Source organism: Eubalaena glacialis, chromosome 1 (genome assembly GCF_028564815.1).
Source record: "Eubalaena glacialis isolate mEubGla1 chromosome 1, mEubGla1.1.hap2.+ XY, whole genome shotgun sequence".
NCBI classification, from domain to species: domain Eukaryota; kingdom Metazoa; phylum Chordata; class Mammalia; order Artiodactyla; family Balaenidae; genus Eubalaena; species Eubalaena glacialis.
In genome coordinates, this window is record NC_083716.1 from 66272620 (window position 1) to 66289204 (window position 16585).

General features: G+C 38.8%; 1 protein-coding gene and 1 long non-coding RNA gene across 5 annotated transcripts in view; one reads left to right on the top strand and one right to left on the bottom strand.

Annotated features, from left to right (window-relative positions):
* Positions 1–16585, bottom strand: part of MYPN (myopalladin) — an 83825-nt gene that overhangs the window by 54137 nt on the left and 13103 nt on the right. Inside the window, exon 2 of one of the 3 annotated variants that reach the window (XM_061197716.1) lies at positions 10039–10946. The exons of 1 other annotated variant lie outside the window; for it this stretch is intronic. In XM_061197716.1, the coding sequence (XP_061053699.1) occupies positions 10039–10940 (902 nt within the window). In that variant the 5' untranslated portion in view covers positions 10941–10946. Of the gene's footprint in view, positions 1–949; positions 970–10038; positions 10947–16585 lie in introns of those variants that run through there. One more of the 3 variants, XM_061197731.1, reaches the window with a different exon arrangement.
* LOC133096227 (uncharacterized) overlaps positions 1–16585 on the top strand; it is an 85842-nt gene that overhangs the window by 52941 nt on the left and 16316 nt on the right. The window lies entirely within an intron of this gene.

The window sequence follows — 16585 nt, forward strand, 5'->3', positions numbered from 1 at the left end:
TCCCATAGTGAGTTTAGGGCTTCCTAATACTTAAAGAGATTTTTAATGAAATCCATGATATTAACATATATGATTTTCTAAATATTATATAATAAAATATGTCAACATTTGGAAGATCTACATTACTCATTTTCCAAATGACCAACGCGTGATGTTATCCATTCAAAGTTCAAGACAGACAAAGGGTTTTAGTACAGCAGGGTACAAAAGTTCATTGGTATGGTTTCAGATTTCACATTGCAACTAACCTTTAAGAAACTACTGCAGTTGAATTTTCATGTAGTATCAAATCAGAATAGCCACATTATCTGAAAGGGCTATTAAAGTATTCCTCCTGCTTCCAGCTACATATCTGTACAATGCCAGATTTTTAAAGTTTACTGCCACCCAGACAACATATCACAGCAAACCAAGTGCAGAAGTAGATAGGACAATCTAGCTGTCTTCTATTACGCCAGACATTAACGAGGTTTGCAGAAAACGTGAAACAATGCCACTCTTCTCACTCAAATATTTTTTTGGGAAAATACAGTTACTTTTCATAAAATTATTTATATGAGCATGTTTATCACTGTTATTTTAAAAGGAATAAGTAAACAACTATTTAAAATGTTTCTCAGTTTTAATTTCTAATATGATAATTATAGATATAATTCACATAGACAGAACCTCTTTTGCATCTCAATAATTTTTTAGACTGTAAAGGGGTCCTGAGAACAAAAAGTTTGAGAACCACTGGCATATAATTTAGAAATCTAGAGGTGAATAAATAGGAAACTGCAAAAAGAGTTGAAAATGGTCCATTTTTAATATTATTTGACTTGTTAAGCAATGTACCTGTATTAATTTGATAAGGCAAATATAAATAGTTCAAAACAAACAAACACCTTCCCTTATATAAACATTATAAGGTTATCTCATTTCTGTGGATAACATTTGTCTTCTTTACCAAAATGAGAGTGGAAACATCTCTGAGCAATTGGACAGCTGGAGGCGATAAGTGGAGTGATTCAAATGCCCAAACTCTCTGTCAGAAACATTTTTGTCCTTACTCAGATGGCCAGGATGGCTTCAGCCAGCCCCAAAGGACAGCTAGTAACCGCTGTCATTCTTACTTTAACACCATTACCCACTCAGAAATAATGCACCAGTCAGGCTGCCTTCTGAAAAGAAATTAAAATTTACCCAGCTACTCTGAAGACTTTAGAGGGGAAGGAGGAAGCATGCTCTCCTCAAACGTCTATCCATGTTAGGGAATGCTTTCATAGAAGTACCCTGCCCAGATGCATGTTTTTAGAACTCCAAATCTTCATGACACTTACAGAATGGCAGTGGTTGCCAGACATGATTCATGGTTCAGCAGAAATGAGTCAGTGATCTGGGGAAATGGGACAAGTCCAAATGATAAAGAAGGCTCCATCTTTAATGCACTAAGGACAGCTTGCCAGACCTGCTGATTTGGCTAGCTACCAAGCCTGGGAATGAAGACACTGAAGAGACACATTTTTCAGATTTAACTGGACTTTTAAGCTACATATCACCATTCTGCTCTTAGGTTACTATTTTGTCTAAAATATGGTGTGGCTAAATATTATGACTCATTGTTTTAGCCCATTAACAACTCCTAAACATAATTTGAATGTGTTATTGTGGCTCACCAGTAATAATGCTCATTAAAAGAATGATTACTCAGAGCCTTCTGTTAACCCTGACCCAGCCTTTCCAATGTCCCTGTTCCACCTCCTATTACTCCCTCTCCTAATACCCTGTTTGTTTACTTCACAGAACCTACATATCACTTATAATTATATGTTTACTTATAGGTTTATTTGTTTAATATCTCTCTCCCTTACTGGACAGTAAACACCACAGGGCAGAGATTATCATGTTTGTTTGGTTTACCACTTGTTTATCTGGTTCCTAGCACAGCGTATGGCACGACATAGCTGTTCCAAAAGATGTTTGTTGTATGGATGTTAAGTGAATGAATTCAAATTAAGATTATTATAGCCTCAAGTCTGTTTCATTTTCATTTTTCAAGAAGCCTTGGGGACTAGATGCCTGATCTCTTAAGTAAAGAGCGTAAGCCCTGAAATAGCCAAAAGGTAGTTTATTTACTTACTGACATCTTCAGCTCTCTCCATGCATCAGAATGACTCTTCATATAGAGAGTGCAACTGGAGTATATAATAGTAGACATTTTCTAACAGGACTCAAAGTCATGTTGGATTTCGTAACACAATTCAGTGTTTTGTATGTCCTGTTTGACCACTACTGAGTTAACGAACTTAAGTTTTCATGTCCAATGGCTATATTTCACTCATAGGAGTTTGGGGTTACAGGTGGGACGGTTATGTCTATGCTTTAACTTTTATTAACATTTATTGAGTTCTTCCAGGTGGAAAATTCTTGGTACGCTAGACTCAAACTATAAAAACCAAAACCGTAAAGGAAACTTCAGTTAATTTGACACTAAAGTTAAAAATATCTAATTATCAAAAGATACCATAAAGAAAGATCAAATGGGGAGAGAATATTTTCATAACACATAATGTCATATGATTAGTTTCCTAATCATATTTTTAAAATTCTTACAAATCAATAAGAAAAGAACAAACTGATAGAAAAATGAGTGAAAGATGTAAACAGACCCTACATAGAAAATGAACCCTAAATGATCAATAAACATATTTTTAAAAATCTCAACCTCATTAGTAACTGTGAAAATGAAAATTAAAATCACAAGAAGCCTTCATACCTATCAGATTCGCAAAAATTAAAACGTCTGATAATATCCATATTGGCAACAATGTAGAACAACCAGAACACTTATGTAATGTTGGTCGGAATGTAAATTGAAACAATTCCTTTGGAAAATAATCTGGTGTTATTATAAAGTTGAAGTTGTACATACTCTGCCAGCAATTCCATGCCTAGACATACTTGTGCACCAGGAGACTATGCTAGAACATTTATAATAACATTGTTCCTATTAGGAAAACAACTGAAAACAACCCAAATGTACATCAGTGATACAATTCTCTCAACTTACAGTAAAATACTATGTAGCAATGAAAGTGAATGAATGAGAGTTACACGCAGCATCACAGATATACTTTTTAGAGAAAAAAATGCAAGTAGCAGAAGAATACGTACATTATGATTCCACTTACATAAGCATTTTACAACAGTAAAATTAAAAATATTTTTTTAAACTCTTTATTATGGAAACTTACAAATGTACACAAAGTAGAGCGGCTGTATAATGAACCCCCGCGCACGCATCACTGAGCTTCAACAAATGGCAGATGTGTTTCTTTTATACATTCCTCTTTTCCCCACTTTGACTTATTTTAATGTAAATATAGGACTTTGTGTCATTTCACCTGTAAATACTTCTGTACCAATATTGTTTAAGGACATAAGGATATGTTGTAAAATTATGAAGGAAAACTGTTAAGAAAAATTTAAAGAGAAAACACATGATTTGGGCTAGGGGTTACCTCTGAGCAGGGAGGAAGGGACAGGATCAGGAAGACACTAGATTTAAAAATGATAGTAAGGCAGGCACACAGATATTTGTGCTATTATTCTTATAATGTATCCATATTGTAGGTATTCTTCAGTATCTATTCAAAATGCCCTTGTAAAACAATTCAGAAAATTCCGTCTGGTGATCCTTGTCTACTTTGGGAGTATAGATGAGGAGGTTGAGAGATTGAATAGAGAAGGTTAGGAGGCAAGTGACAGGGACGTCTACAGAATCCCTTGGAGATCTTGACTTGCAGCCTCTGGAGTTGGTGGTGGTACAGAGGCTTTACCCAGCTCTTGCCTCAAAAACTTTTAAGGTGAAATGATATTTAGCATTGTCCAAGAGGGAAGAGCAAGAAGAGAGGGCTGCATTGGAAACTGACAACATTTCCAAAGTTTGTGAGGGCAAAGGTGTGGGTTTTCCCATGGGCCAAGTGGACACCACAGAAATTAGCTTGGTTTTCTATCTCAAAACAGATCTACCTCAAAGAACCACCTGCTAGGGTGAGTGACACGAACAGAAAGAGGCTGTGAGGGGTGTACTGTTGGAGTAGGGACTGAGGGGCAGGTGCTAGACATTCAGTAGAGATGACAACATTCAGGTCAAGGAGCAGAACAAGGGGCCAGCCCCCCCTGGGTGAGGAGGTTTCTATAGAGGTTGCAAAAGTTCTCAGCACAGAAACAAACGGCACTTTGTTAAAACACACATGTCTGGGCCTGCACTCTAGAGATCCTAATTCAGTAGGTCCAAGGTAGAACCTGCAAATTTGCATAGCCACCAAGGCTCCAGGTGATGCTGACCTGCTGGTCCAGGGACCCACTTTGAGTAGCTTGTTCTGGGAGGCTCTTGAAATCTAGCCTCTGTCCCCCCTCTCTGAACTTATCCCAGACCATTTCCTCCTCACTGTTCATATTCTGGTGACATCAGTTCCTTCAATTCCTTAAAGTTAACCATTGTCTCACTGCCTCAAATTTGTTATTCCCTCACCCTGCAACACTTTTCCCTAAACTCCGCTTTGCTGGCCTAACTCCTAGTCATCTTTTATGTCTCAGCTTAAATACCACTTTTTAAGAAAACCTTCCCCAACCCATTCACAAAGTTTGGTCCCTTTGCTTTATGCACCCTCCTTTATAACATTTATCACAATTGTAATTATATAATCACTGGAATTTTTGTCTGTGTTCTTTTCTAGATTCTAAGATCCATGAAGGCAGGGAATTTTCCTTGTTTGCTGCTTTAATCTTATTGCCTGTAACAGTACATGGCACATAATAAACACTTAATATTTGTTTTATGAATGAGTAAATGAAAGTATATAGATTTTCCCAAAAGGTAGAAGAAAATGCCCCTAAATAATGTAATGTTTTAAAATGTTTATATAATATTTTACATTACATATCATATATAATTATTTATAATATTTTAAAATTTCCCTATATCATTTAAAACATCCTTTGTCTTTTTTTTTTTGGTCACGCCACGCGGCTTGTGAGATCTTAGCCGGTGCTCTTGACAGTGCAAGTGTGGAGTCCTAACCACTGGACCGCCAGGGAATTCCCAAGCATCCTTTGTCTTTACAGCTAATTTATTTCCTTTTTTATTTCCTCAGCACGCCACTTACAGGCAAATGTCCAGAAGTAGCAATAGCAAAAACTTAATAGCCAAAGCAGATATCAGCATCTATAAAAGGTAAATTTTTGCTGCTTCAGAGGGTTATGTACAAGCAAACATACTTAGTGTGACCCAGCTGTACATTCCTGGGGAAAGAATTTTGAGTCAGGATACAAAAAGGGATCATGGCCATTTGCTGTGAATTCCTGCAGACTCTTTCATCTGTGGGTAACGCATGAATGTATTTCAGCTCCTCCAATGAAGCTATGTTCAAGATTAACAAGCTTTCAAAAACAGCTAACTTTAATGATATAGGATCCTACCCTTACAAAACAAAACAATTTCTTCCCAGTCAACTTGGAAATCAACAAATATAGGCAAAAAGGATTCTTCAATTTGCTAAACTAGGGTTATAAAAACATGGGTAGAATACTGAGAACACAAAGAGGCACACACATACAAGGTTAGACCTCAGTTGCCAGGTATATGTATTACATTTTCTTGCAAAAATAGCAAAAAGGATACTTTTCTTTTTGACTGTGTTTTCCTTTATGGCAAACCAAAGTGTCTCATTATTTTAATGCATTTTTAAAGGCGTTCTCCAAATCAAAATCTGTGCTCCTGGGTTCTATGGAGATGCTTTAGGAATTTCAGTGGTGAGCAAGGTACGACTGCATGCTCCCCTCCACCCCAACTCTCTTCAATCCCAGAAGCACTAATTTTATCTTTAAAAAGTGTGTGTGTGTTGCTATAGAGCAGAAACTAACACAATATTGTAAAGCAACTATACTCCAATAAAAATTTTAAAAAAAAGAAAAGAAAAAAAAAAGTGTGTGTGTGTGTGAAGTATGTATTGGGGTAATGTAATGGATTTACTGTGGGGAGAAAAATGGGGGGAGGAATTACTGCCAAAAGAAGGTTGGAAAACCCTGGCCCAGTCTAGCACAGCTAGAAGTTAGTTCCAAGTGTTACCTGTATTTATAGTCCCTTTGTAATGCCAGAGATACTGTGTCCAAATTTCCCAGTGTCCAGGGCATTCCTTGGAATGTCTCCAGTTCCACTACCCTCTCATTTGACCTTCAATCCTGCATTTCTGACTGTCTACTGGATATGGTCCCTCCATCTCCTCAGACTCAAATCATCCACCTCCTCCAGTTTCTCAGACCTTGACAGTGACCCCAGAGTTCTCTCAGGTACCCAGCTTCAAACTCATCCGTCCTGTCTAGTCGGTCACCAAGTTCGGCTTGGTTTCTTTTGTTCTAAATATTGCCCTCACATCTTTTCTCTGCTTTCGCACTACCCCTACCCTGGTCTGATCAGAGCATCTGATGCCTGGAATACCCTTCACAGCTTCCTAAGTGGCCTCATGGCTCCATTCTTTTGGGGTCTAACTCATTCTTCCAGACCAACTCTACTTAAATTCTCCCTTTCATCTTAGTACGTCCTTATACACAACCTTAAATGTTTTCCACTTGCTTTTGAAACCACTTCTGAACTATTCTACTTTGCTTTCAAGGCTTTTCGAAATCATCTGGCTCCACTGTTTTCCAGTTAGTTCAGTCTCCTCACTGTCATCTAAAGATATTATTACTATTCCAGCATCTGTACTTTTATGTAAACATGTTGAGTTGACCTGGCCTAAAAGGACCTGTCCCTCTGCCTACTTCTTCCGTCTTTTCTCTCATCTTTCCTCACCTGTTATCCCATGTTCGTCACATAGCCAAGTACTTGCAGTTCCCTGAAAACATTCGTCTCTAGGCCTTTCCCCTTGCTTTCCTCTTCCACCCTTAGTTTTCTCAACTAAAGTGGCACCTCCAGCGTTAATGCTTCCTTCATCCTGCACTTCAGGCAAAATACCACATCTTCCTTTGAGCTGCCATTGCATCCTATACATACTTCTGTTACAGCCCTTATTACACAGTATTGCAATGTTTTGATTATATGTCTGTCTGATTCCTCTATTAGACTGTGAGCTGCCCTCTTAGAAGAGTTTTAGACTTGGTTTCAAAACAAGGTCCCTGACCTCCAATAGCTCCCAATTGTTTTGTACCATCAATGAGTCACTTTAGTAACTCAGTAGGTATTTGTTGAATGAATAAATGAGTTAAATTTCTACCTAACTTCTTCTTACTCTTCAAAGTTCAACTAAAATCCCCTTATGTCTCTGAAGTCTTCTTTGACCTTTCTAGTCCTCCAGACCTTCTCTGAAGTCTGATAGTCTTATGGGTGTCCTATAAAAATTAGGATGATTTCTTTTTATTATCATTATTTTTTTATTGGAGTATAGTTCATTTACAATGTTGTGTTAGTTTCTCCTGTATAGTAAAGTGAATCAGTTGTACATATGCATATATCCACTCTTTTTTAGGTTCTTTTCCCATGTAGGTCATTACAGAGTACTGAGTAGAGTTAGGATGATTTCTTTAACTGGATTGCAAGTTCCTTGAGAGCAGGGACACATTTATATCGTCTCTGTCATTGCACTGGTCACAGTGCTGAGTTTAGAGCAAAAGCTCAATACATATTTGCTTTGTGATTAGAGTTATGTAAGTTCTGTACTTAGGAAAATAATGACAGCTAATAGTCTATTTGGAAAATCCTAAGTTTTTTCTTAATATGATTACTGTCATGAAATTCAGAAAATACTTAGTGAGTACATATTAACTTCCTGCCACCAAAACAGTGGTTGGGATACAGGCATGAATTCTATCACTGAAGAAATGCTCTCCAGGTAAAAATTAGTATCGCTACATGGAATACTATGTATATATTGTGTATATTTCTTTCACTTTTAAATTTGTAAATATTTAATTGGTTGACTGAGTAGTTTCTGAGTGACCACCAGGTTACTTTGTTTTTCAAGGAATGGGTATTTTGTAATTCTTCCTGGGTAATTTTTCTCACAGGAGCACTGAAGTCTTTTTTGTATCTGAGATTGTCATGGTCGAGAATGGGGAGGATGAGTCTTGAATGATCTGGTCTAATTTTTTTGAAAGAGTCCAATCTATGACCAGAAACTAGTGGAATGGATAGGATTAATCTAAGTAAGTGGTATGTGTGCCGTAACTTGAGTGCTTACCAGCTTACTTAGACTGACCAGATACCACTGAGTGGTATACATCATGGTGCTATGATGACATCTTGCCAACATTACTGACCAGAGTTCCAGGGAGTGTCATCAGGCTTGCATAGAGTAGAAGGGTAGACACTGCCCTGTGTTGTGCAGTTCCAACCCTTTGCCACATCTTAGTCCAACTGTATCACTCCTGATTTAAATCTAAGTTGAGTTTCTTGTTTTCCTGTTTCTTTATGCGTTAGTTTACTCATAACTTAGTGACTACTATATTATGCATAACTACTATAGGCTAGAAGCCATGCTTGGTGCTCAAGATCCAAAGGTAAAACAGTAGAACCCCTGCCCTCAAGGAGGTCAGTTGGATAACTAGATAGTAAAATGTATACACCATTGTAGAAATAATATTTAATATTGCCTTATGTTGACTCTGAAAAGCAAAATTCAATATACGAATATGTTTTTATACTAAAATCCCTTTAATCAATAGGAATACATAATTAAAGATATTATTAATACTAGTGCTATTACTACCCTATAATATGAATATTTTGCAAAAAGAAGATGAGGCCCTGCTTACATAACTAGAATAAATGTTAAGTAGTATTCTAGTAGTAATTAGGTGGTTAGGGAGGCAAAGTAACTCTTATAGGACTCTAAATACCAGTAATTCTCTATAAAAGTAATATATTTCCAGCACATTATTCATATATTATTATATTATAATACAAGAGGCAGCAAATGTCACCCTGGGAGTTAAGGCTGGATCCAGATTTTGTGGGGCCTGAAGCTCATAAAAGTGTAAAGACCTCTTAAAAAAATAAAATAAAATTAGAACACAAAATTAGATGTAGCCTGTGCACGTGAAGAGCCTTGAAGCTTAAGCTTTACTTACTTCACAGAAAAGCTGATGGTAGACACTTAAAGATGAATATCCTTTCTACTCATCAGTCATATTAGGGAAAGACTTGGGCATTAGGGAGAAGAGTGCTCATTAAGTGGATATCAAAAAGTATATAATAAATACAATACATGTAAAATAAATCTTTAAATTGATCTTTGCCACAGCCTTATTCTACCTTTATTCTATCAGACTTTATTCTATCATTTGGTTTCTTTTTAACTAAAAAAATACCACAGGTATTCATTGAGTATAGATCATAAATACTTTGTTTTTTAAGCTACAGGCTGTAGACCTGAGCTAATACATGTTCATTAGCCACATGTGGTATTGGGCACTTGAAATGTGGCCAGTGCATCTGAGGAACTGAATTTTTAATTGTGTTTAATTTAAATTAATTTAAATGTAAAAGCCGATACTCAATTCAGTTCTTACAGAACTTTTAAGTATGTTTGGAACAACTTGGGTCTTACAATCTACTTTTTCAGCTACATTTTTTTGAAATCCAAATGCACATTAAGTATTTCCTAGGAAAATTTAGCATCCAAACTGAGATGTGCTGTAAGTGCAGAATTCACATTGAGTTTTGAAGCCCTGGTGACAAAAGGAATGTAAAATATCCTATTAATAATTTTTATATTGATTACATGTTGAAATGGTAATATTTTTAATATATTGGTTAAATAATATATTTTAAAAAATTAATTTCACCCAGTTCTTTTTATTTTTAAAAAATGTGATGACTAGAAAATTTTAAATTGCATATATGTCTAATATTACACTTCTGTTAGACAATGTTGCTTTAAACTCTGACTCAAAGGGAGTATATAATTTTTGAAACCACATACGTGAAAGATAAAATGAAGAGGATCACAGTAGATGGAAAGTAATTACCAAACATTACTAATGGGACATTTTTACCTTACTTCAGGTGGTGGAATTCCTACCACTATGCAATCCAACTGTACTCTGGTTCCTTCTGGAACTTCTCTGCTCCGTAACTTTTGAGTGAACCGGGGAGGTTGCCCCAGAGGTTCTTCATAGTACAAAGACGAAGGAGAAGACCCTGGGGTGGTGTCTCCCCCATCTGCCTCACTGGCAGCCTGCTCAGCTTCACGCCTCTTGGCTTCCTGCTGTTCAAGGGCATGGTTCACTTCATTATCCCTGGTATCTGCAGGGATAGGGATGGGAAGAGAAGATCTTTCTCTTCTTTCTGATAGATCTGAGAAACTGGAGCTGTTTTCCTGCATAACTTTGCTTTGAGATTCCAATTTATTCTTGTGGTTTTTGCAGGCACGAGGTCTAATCCTTTTGGAGCTATGGGCTTTGAAAAGGGATGACAGCTCTTCAATGAAATCGGCAGCCTTATTTAAGAATACTTTTTTGGACTGGGTTTCAGAACTATACTGTGGCCTTTTTGCCTCCTGGAGGCTCTCTTTAGAGTTGGTAGGACTTCGAGAGTTATCCTGGCAGAAGTTAGGGTCAAAACTTGATTTAGGTGAGTGTTTCATCTGATCAGAAGAAAAACATCTTCTAGCTTGGGCTTCATCTGCTTTCTCCAAAGGGTCATGATTGATTGCCAGTCTTGCCAGATTGACACTTTCATCTAATTCTTCTTGGCTCAGAAAGGCTGAAAGATCTGGAAGGTCATCTTGGCCTCCTCCACCTTCAGCAGCTCCAGAAGGACTGCCAAAATGGAAAGAGTTGGAGGAAGGCTCTGCTCGACTCCTCTCATTGTTTCCCTGATGTCTAGTTTCAGCTAAATAGCTCTCTCTTAGAAGCTGAGATATGGAAGTAGAAGCTTCTAGGCTGTCGTCTTGCATGCTGTCACAAAATAACAATAATAACAAAAAGTTTGGATCATTTCTACAGAATAACAAGTCTGTGTTTATTACAGCATGATAGATGCTTAAGAACTTAAATCTGAAAATAAAAATTGCCTAGTTTTGATACTTTCACAAAATTTACTTTAAAGACTTAAAGATTATTATTCTCAAATTGTAAAATGGAGAGGAACTGAATGAGGTTTCCCTGAAATTGGAAATAAAAACATGGGTGATTATCACTTTATTAAATTCTTTAAATACAAGTTCAATTTTGAAAGCTATGCTATAACTATAGAGATATTAAATATAGTTTCTAAACATAATTTTGATAATATCTATAAAGGGTTTTTAGTTTTAAAATGCTTTCATACACAGAGAGTTTTCCCTCCATCCTCTCCCCCTTACCCTAAATGTAATAAAATAACAGAAATTAAAAGATGTTGAGGGAATAACCGGAGGGAGGGGCAAGATGGCGGAAGAGTAAGACGTGGAGATCACCTTCCTCCCCACAGATACATGAGAAATACATCTACACGTGGAACTGCTCCTACAGAACACCCACTGAACGCTGGCAGAAGACGTCAGACCTCCCAAAAGGCAAGAAAATCCCCACGTACTTGGGTAGGGCAAAAGAAAAAAGAAATAACAGAGACAAAAGAATAGGGACGGGACCTGCACCAGTGGGAGGGAGCTGTGAAGGAGGAAAGGTTTCCACACACTAGGAAGCCCCTTCGTGGGCAGAGACTGTGGGTAGCAGAGGGGGGAAGCTTCGGAGCCACGGAGGAGAGCGCACCCACATTGGTGCGGAGGGCAAAGCGGAGATTCCCGCACAGAGGAGCGGTGCCGACCAGCACTCACCAGCCCGAGAGGCTTGTCTGCTCAGCCGCCGGGGCGGGCGGGGCCTGGGAGCTGGGGCTCGGGCTTCGGTGCTAGCCGGGAGGGAGTCCGGGAAAAAGACTGCAGCTGCCAAAGAGGCAAGAGAATTTTTCTTGCCTCTTTGTTTCGCGGCGCGCAAGGAGAGGGGATTCAGAGCGCCGCCTAAACGAGCTCCAGAGACGGGCGCGAGCCGCGGCTATCAGCGCGGATCCCACAGCAACAGGGACGCAGAGGGAAAAACGGAGAGATTCCCGCACAGAGGCTCGGCGCCGAGCAGCACTCACCAGCCCGAGAGGCTTGTCTGCTCACCCGCCGGGGCGGGCGGGGGCTGGGAGCTGAGGCGCGGGCTTCGGTCGGATCCCAGGGAGAGGACTGGGGTTGGCTGCGTGAACACAGCCTGAAGGGTCTAGCGCACCACAACTAGCCGGGAGGGTGCACGAGAAAAAGTCTGCAGCTGCCGAAGAGGCAGGAGACTTTTTCTTGCCTCTCTGTTTCGCGGCGTGCAAGGAGAGGGGATTCAGAGCGCCACTTAAACGAACTCCAGAGACGGGCGCGAGCCGCGGCTATCAGCGCGGACCCCAGAGACAGGCATGAGACGCTAAGGCTGCTGCTGCCGCCACCAAACAGCCTGTGGGCGAGCACAGGTCATTCTCCACACCGCCCCTCCGAGGAGCCTGTGCAGCCCGCCACGGCCAGGCTCCCGTAATCCGGGGACAACTTCCCCGGGAGAGCGCACGGCGCGCCTCAGGCTGCTGCAACGTCACACCGGCTTCTGCCGCCGCAGGCTCGCCCCGCCTCCTCCGTACCGCTCCCTCCCCCCGGCCTGACTGAGCCAGAGCCCCCGAATCAGCTGCTCCTTTAACCCCGTTCTGTCTGGGCGGGGAACAGACGCCCTCAGGGGACCTCCATGCAGAGGCGGGTCCAAATCCAAAGCTGAACCCTGGGAGCTGTACGAACAAAGAAGAGAAAGGGAAATCTCTCCCAGCAGCCTCAGAAGCAGCGGATTAAAGCTCCACAAACAACTTGATGTGCCTGCATCTGTTGAATACCTGAATAGACAACGAATCGTCCCAAATTTAGGAGATGGACTTTGGGAGCAGGATATATTAACTTTTCCCCTTTTCCTTTTTTTTGTGAGTGTAGATGTGTATGCTTCTGGGTGAGATTTTGTCTGTATAGCTTTGCTCTCACCGTTAGTCCTAGGGTTAGGTCCGTCCGTTTTTTTTTTTTTTTTTGGCTTAAAAATTTTTTTTTCCCTAATAAATGTTTTTTTAATAATTTTTTCCTTATTTTCTATTTTTAAAAAAATTTTTAATAAGTTTTTTCATATTTTTTATTTTAAAAAATTAAAAGATTTTTTTCTTAATAAATTTTTTCTAAATAATTTTTTCTTATTTTTAGTATAAAAATTAATAAATCTATTTTTAAAAATTAAAAAAATTTTTTTTTCTTAATAAATTTACTCTTAATAATTTTTTTTTCTCTTTTTTTTCCTTATTTTTTATTATAATTGCTTTATTTTATTTTATTTTATCCTCTTTTTTTCTTTCTTTCCATTTTTTCTCCCTTTTATTCTGAGCCGTGTGGATGAAAGGCTCTTGGTGCTCCAGCCAGGCATCAGGGCTGTGCCTCTGAGGTGGGAGAGCCAACTTCAGGACACTGGTCCACAAGAGACCTCCCAGCTCCACGTAATACCAAACGGCGAAAATCTCTCACAGATCTCCATCTCAACATCAAGACCCAGCTTCACTCAACGACCAGCAAGCTACAGTGCTGGACACCCTATGCCAAACAACTAGCAAGAGAGGAACACAGCCCCATCCATTAACAGAGAGGCTGCCTAAAATCATAATAAGGCCACAGACACCCCAAAACACACCACCAGACGTGGACGAACCCACCAGAAAGACAACATCCAGCCTCATCCACCAGAACACAGGCACTAGTTCCCTCCACCAGGAAACCTACACAACCCACTGAACCAACCTTAGCCACTGGGGACAGATACCAAAAACAACGGGAACTACGAACCTGCAGCCTGTGAAAAGGAGACCCCAAACACAGTAAGATAAGCAAAATGAGAAGACAGAAAAACACACAGCAGATGAAGGAGCAGGGTCAAAACACACCAGACCTAACAAATGAAGAGGAAATAGGTAGTCTACCTGAAAAAGAATTCAGAATAATGATAGTAAGGATGATCCAAAGTCTTGGAAATAGAATAGACAAAATGCAAGAAACATTTAACAAGGACGTAGAAGAACTAAAGAGGAACCAAGAAATGATGACAAGCACAATAAATGAAATTAAAAATACTCTAGATGGGATCAATAGCAGAATAACTGAGGCAGAAGAACGGATAAGTGACCTGGAAGATAAAATGGTGGAAATAACTACTGCAGACCAGAATAAAGAAAAAAGAATGAAAAGAACTGAGGACAGTCTCAGAGACCTCTGGGACAACATTAAACGCACCAACATTCGAATTATAGGGGTCCCAGAAGAAGAAGAGAAAAAGAAAGGGACTGAGAAAATATTTGAAGAGATTATAGTTGAAAACTTCCCTAATATGGGAAAGGAAATAGTTAATCAAGTCCTGGAAGCACAGAGAGTCCCATACAGGATAAATCCAAGGAGAAACACACCAAGACACATATTAATCAAACTATCAAAAATTAAATATAAAGAAAACATATTAAAAGCAGCAAGGGAAAAACAACAGATAACACACAAGGGCATCCCCATAAGGTTAACAGCTGATCTTTCAGCAGAAACTCTGCAAGCCAGAAGGGAGTGGCAGGATATACTTAAAGTGATGAAGGAGAAAAACCTACAACCAAGATTACTCTACCCAGCAAGGATCTCATTCAGATTTGATGGAGAAATTAAAACCTTTACAGACAAGCAAAAGCTGAGAGAGTTCAGCATCACCAAACCAGCTTTACAACAAATGCTAAAGGAACTTCTCTAGGCAAGAAACACAAGAGAAGGAAAACACCTACAATAACAAACCCAAAACATTTAAGAAAATGGGAATAGGAACATACATATCGATAATTACCTTAAATGTAAATGGATTAAATGCTCCCACCAAAAGACACAGACTGGCTGAATGGATACAAAAACAAGACCCATATATATGCTGTCTACAAGAGACCCACTTCAGACCTAGAGACACATACAGACTGAAAGTGAGGGGATGGAAAAAGATATTCCATGCAAATGGAAATCAAAAGAAAGCTGGAGTAGCAATTCTCATATCAGACAAAATAGACTTTAAAATAAAGACTATTACAAGAGACAAAGAAGGACACTATATAATGATCAAGGGATCGATCCAAGAGGAAGGTATAACAATTGTAAATATTTATGCACCCAACATAGGAGCACCTCAATACATAAGGCAAATACTAACAGCCATAAAAGGGGAAATCGACAGTAACACAATCATAGTAGGGGACTTTAACACCCCACTTTCACCAATGGACAGATCATCCAAAATGAAAATAAATAAGGAAACACAAGCTTTAAATGATACATTAAACAAGATGGACTTAATTGATATTTATAGGACATTCCACCCAAAAACAACAGAATACACATTTTTCTCAAGTGCTCATGGAACATTCTCCAGGATAGATCATATCTTGGGTCACAAATCAAGCCTTGGTAAATTTAAAAAAATTGAAATCGTATCAAGTATCTTTTCCGACCACAACGCTATGAGACTAGATATCAATTACAGGAAAAGATCTGTAAAAAATACAAACACATGGAGGCTACACAATACACTACTTAATAACGAAGTGATCACTGAAGAAATCAAAGGGGAAATCAAAAAATACCTAGAAACAAATGACAATGGAGACACGACGATCCAAAACCTATGGGATGCAGCAAAAGCAGTTCTAAGAGGGAAGTTTATAGCAATACAAGCCTACATCAAGAAACAGGAAACATCTCGAATAAACAACCTAACCTTGCACCTAAAGCAATTAGAGAAAGAAGAACAAAAAAACCCCAAAGCTAGCAGAAGGAAAGAAATCATAAAGATCAGATCAGAAATAAATGAACAAGAAATGAAGGAAACAATAGCAAAAATCAATGAAACTAAAAGCTGGTTCTTTGAGAAGATAAACAAAATTGATAAACCATTAGCCAGACTCATCAAGAGAAAAAAGGAGAAGACTCAAATTAATAGAATTAGAAATGAAAAAGGAGAAGTAACCACTGACACTGCAGAAATACAAACGATCATAAGAGATTACTACAAGCAACTCTATGCTAATAAAATGGACAACCTGGAAGAAATGGACAGATTCTTAGAAATGCACAACCTGCCGAGACTGAACCAGGAAGAAATAGAAAATATGAACAGACCAATCACAAGCACTGAAATTGAAACTGTGATTAAAAATCTTCCAACACACAAAAGCCCAGGACCAGATGGCTTCACAGGCGAATTCTATCAAACATTTAGAGAAGAGCTAACACCTATCCTTCTCAAACTCTTCCAAAATATTGCAGAGGGAGGAACACTCCCCAACTCATTCTACGAGGCCACCATCACCCTGATACCAAAACCAGGCAAAGATGTCACAAAGAAAGAAAACTACAGGCCAATATCACTGATGAACATAGATGCAAAAATCCTCAACAAAATACTAGCAAACAGAATCCAACAGCACATTAAAAGGATCATACACCATGATCAAGTGGGGTTTATTCCAGGAATGCAAGGATTCTTCAATATACGCAAATCAATC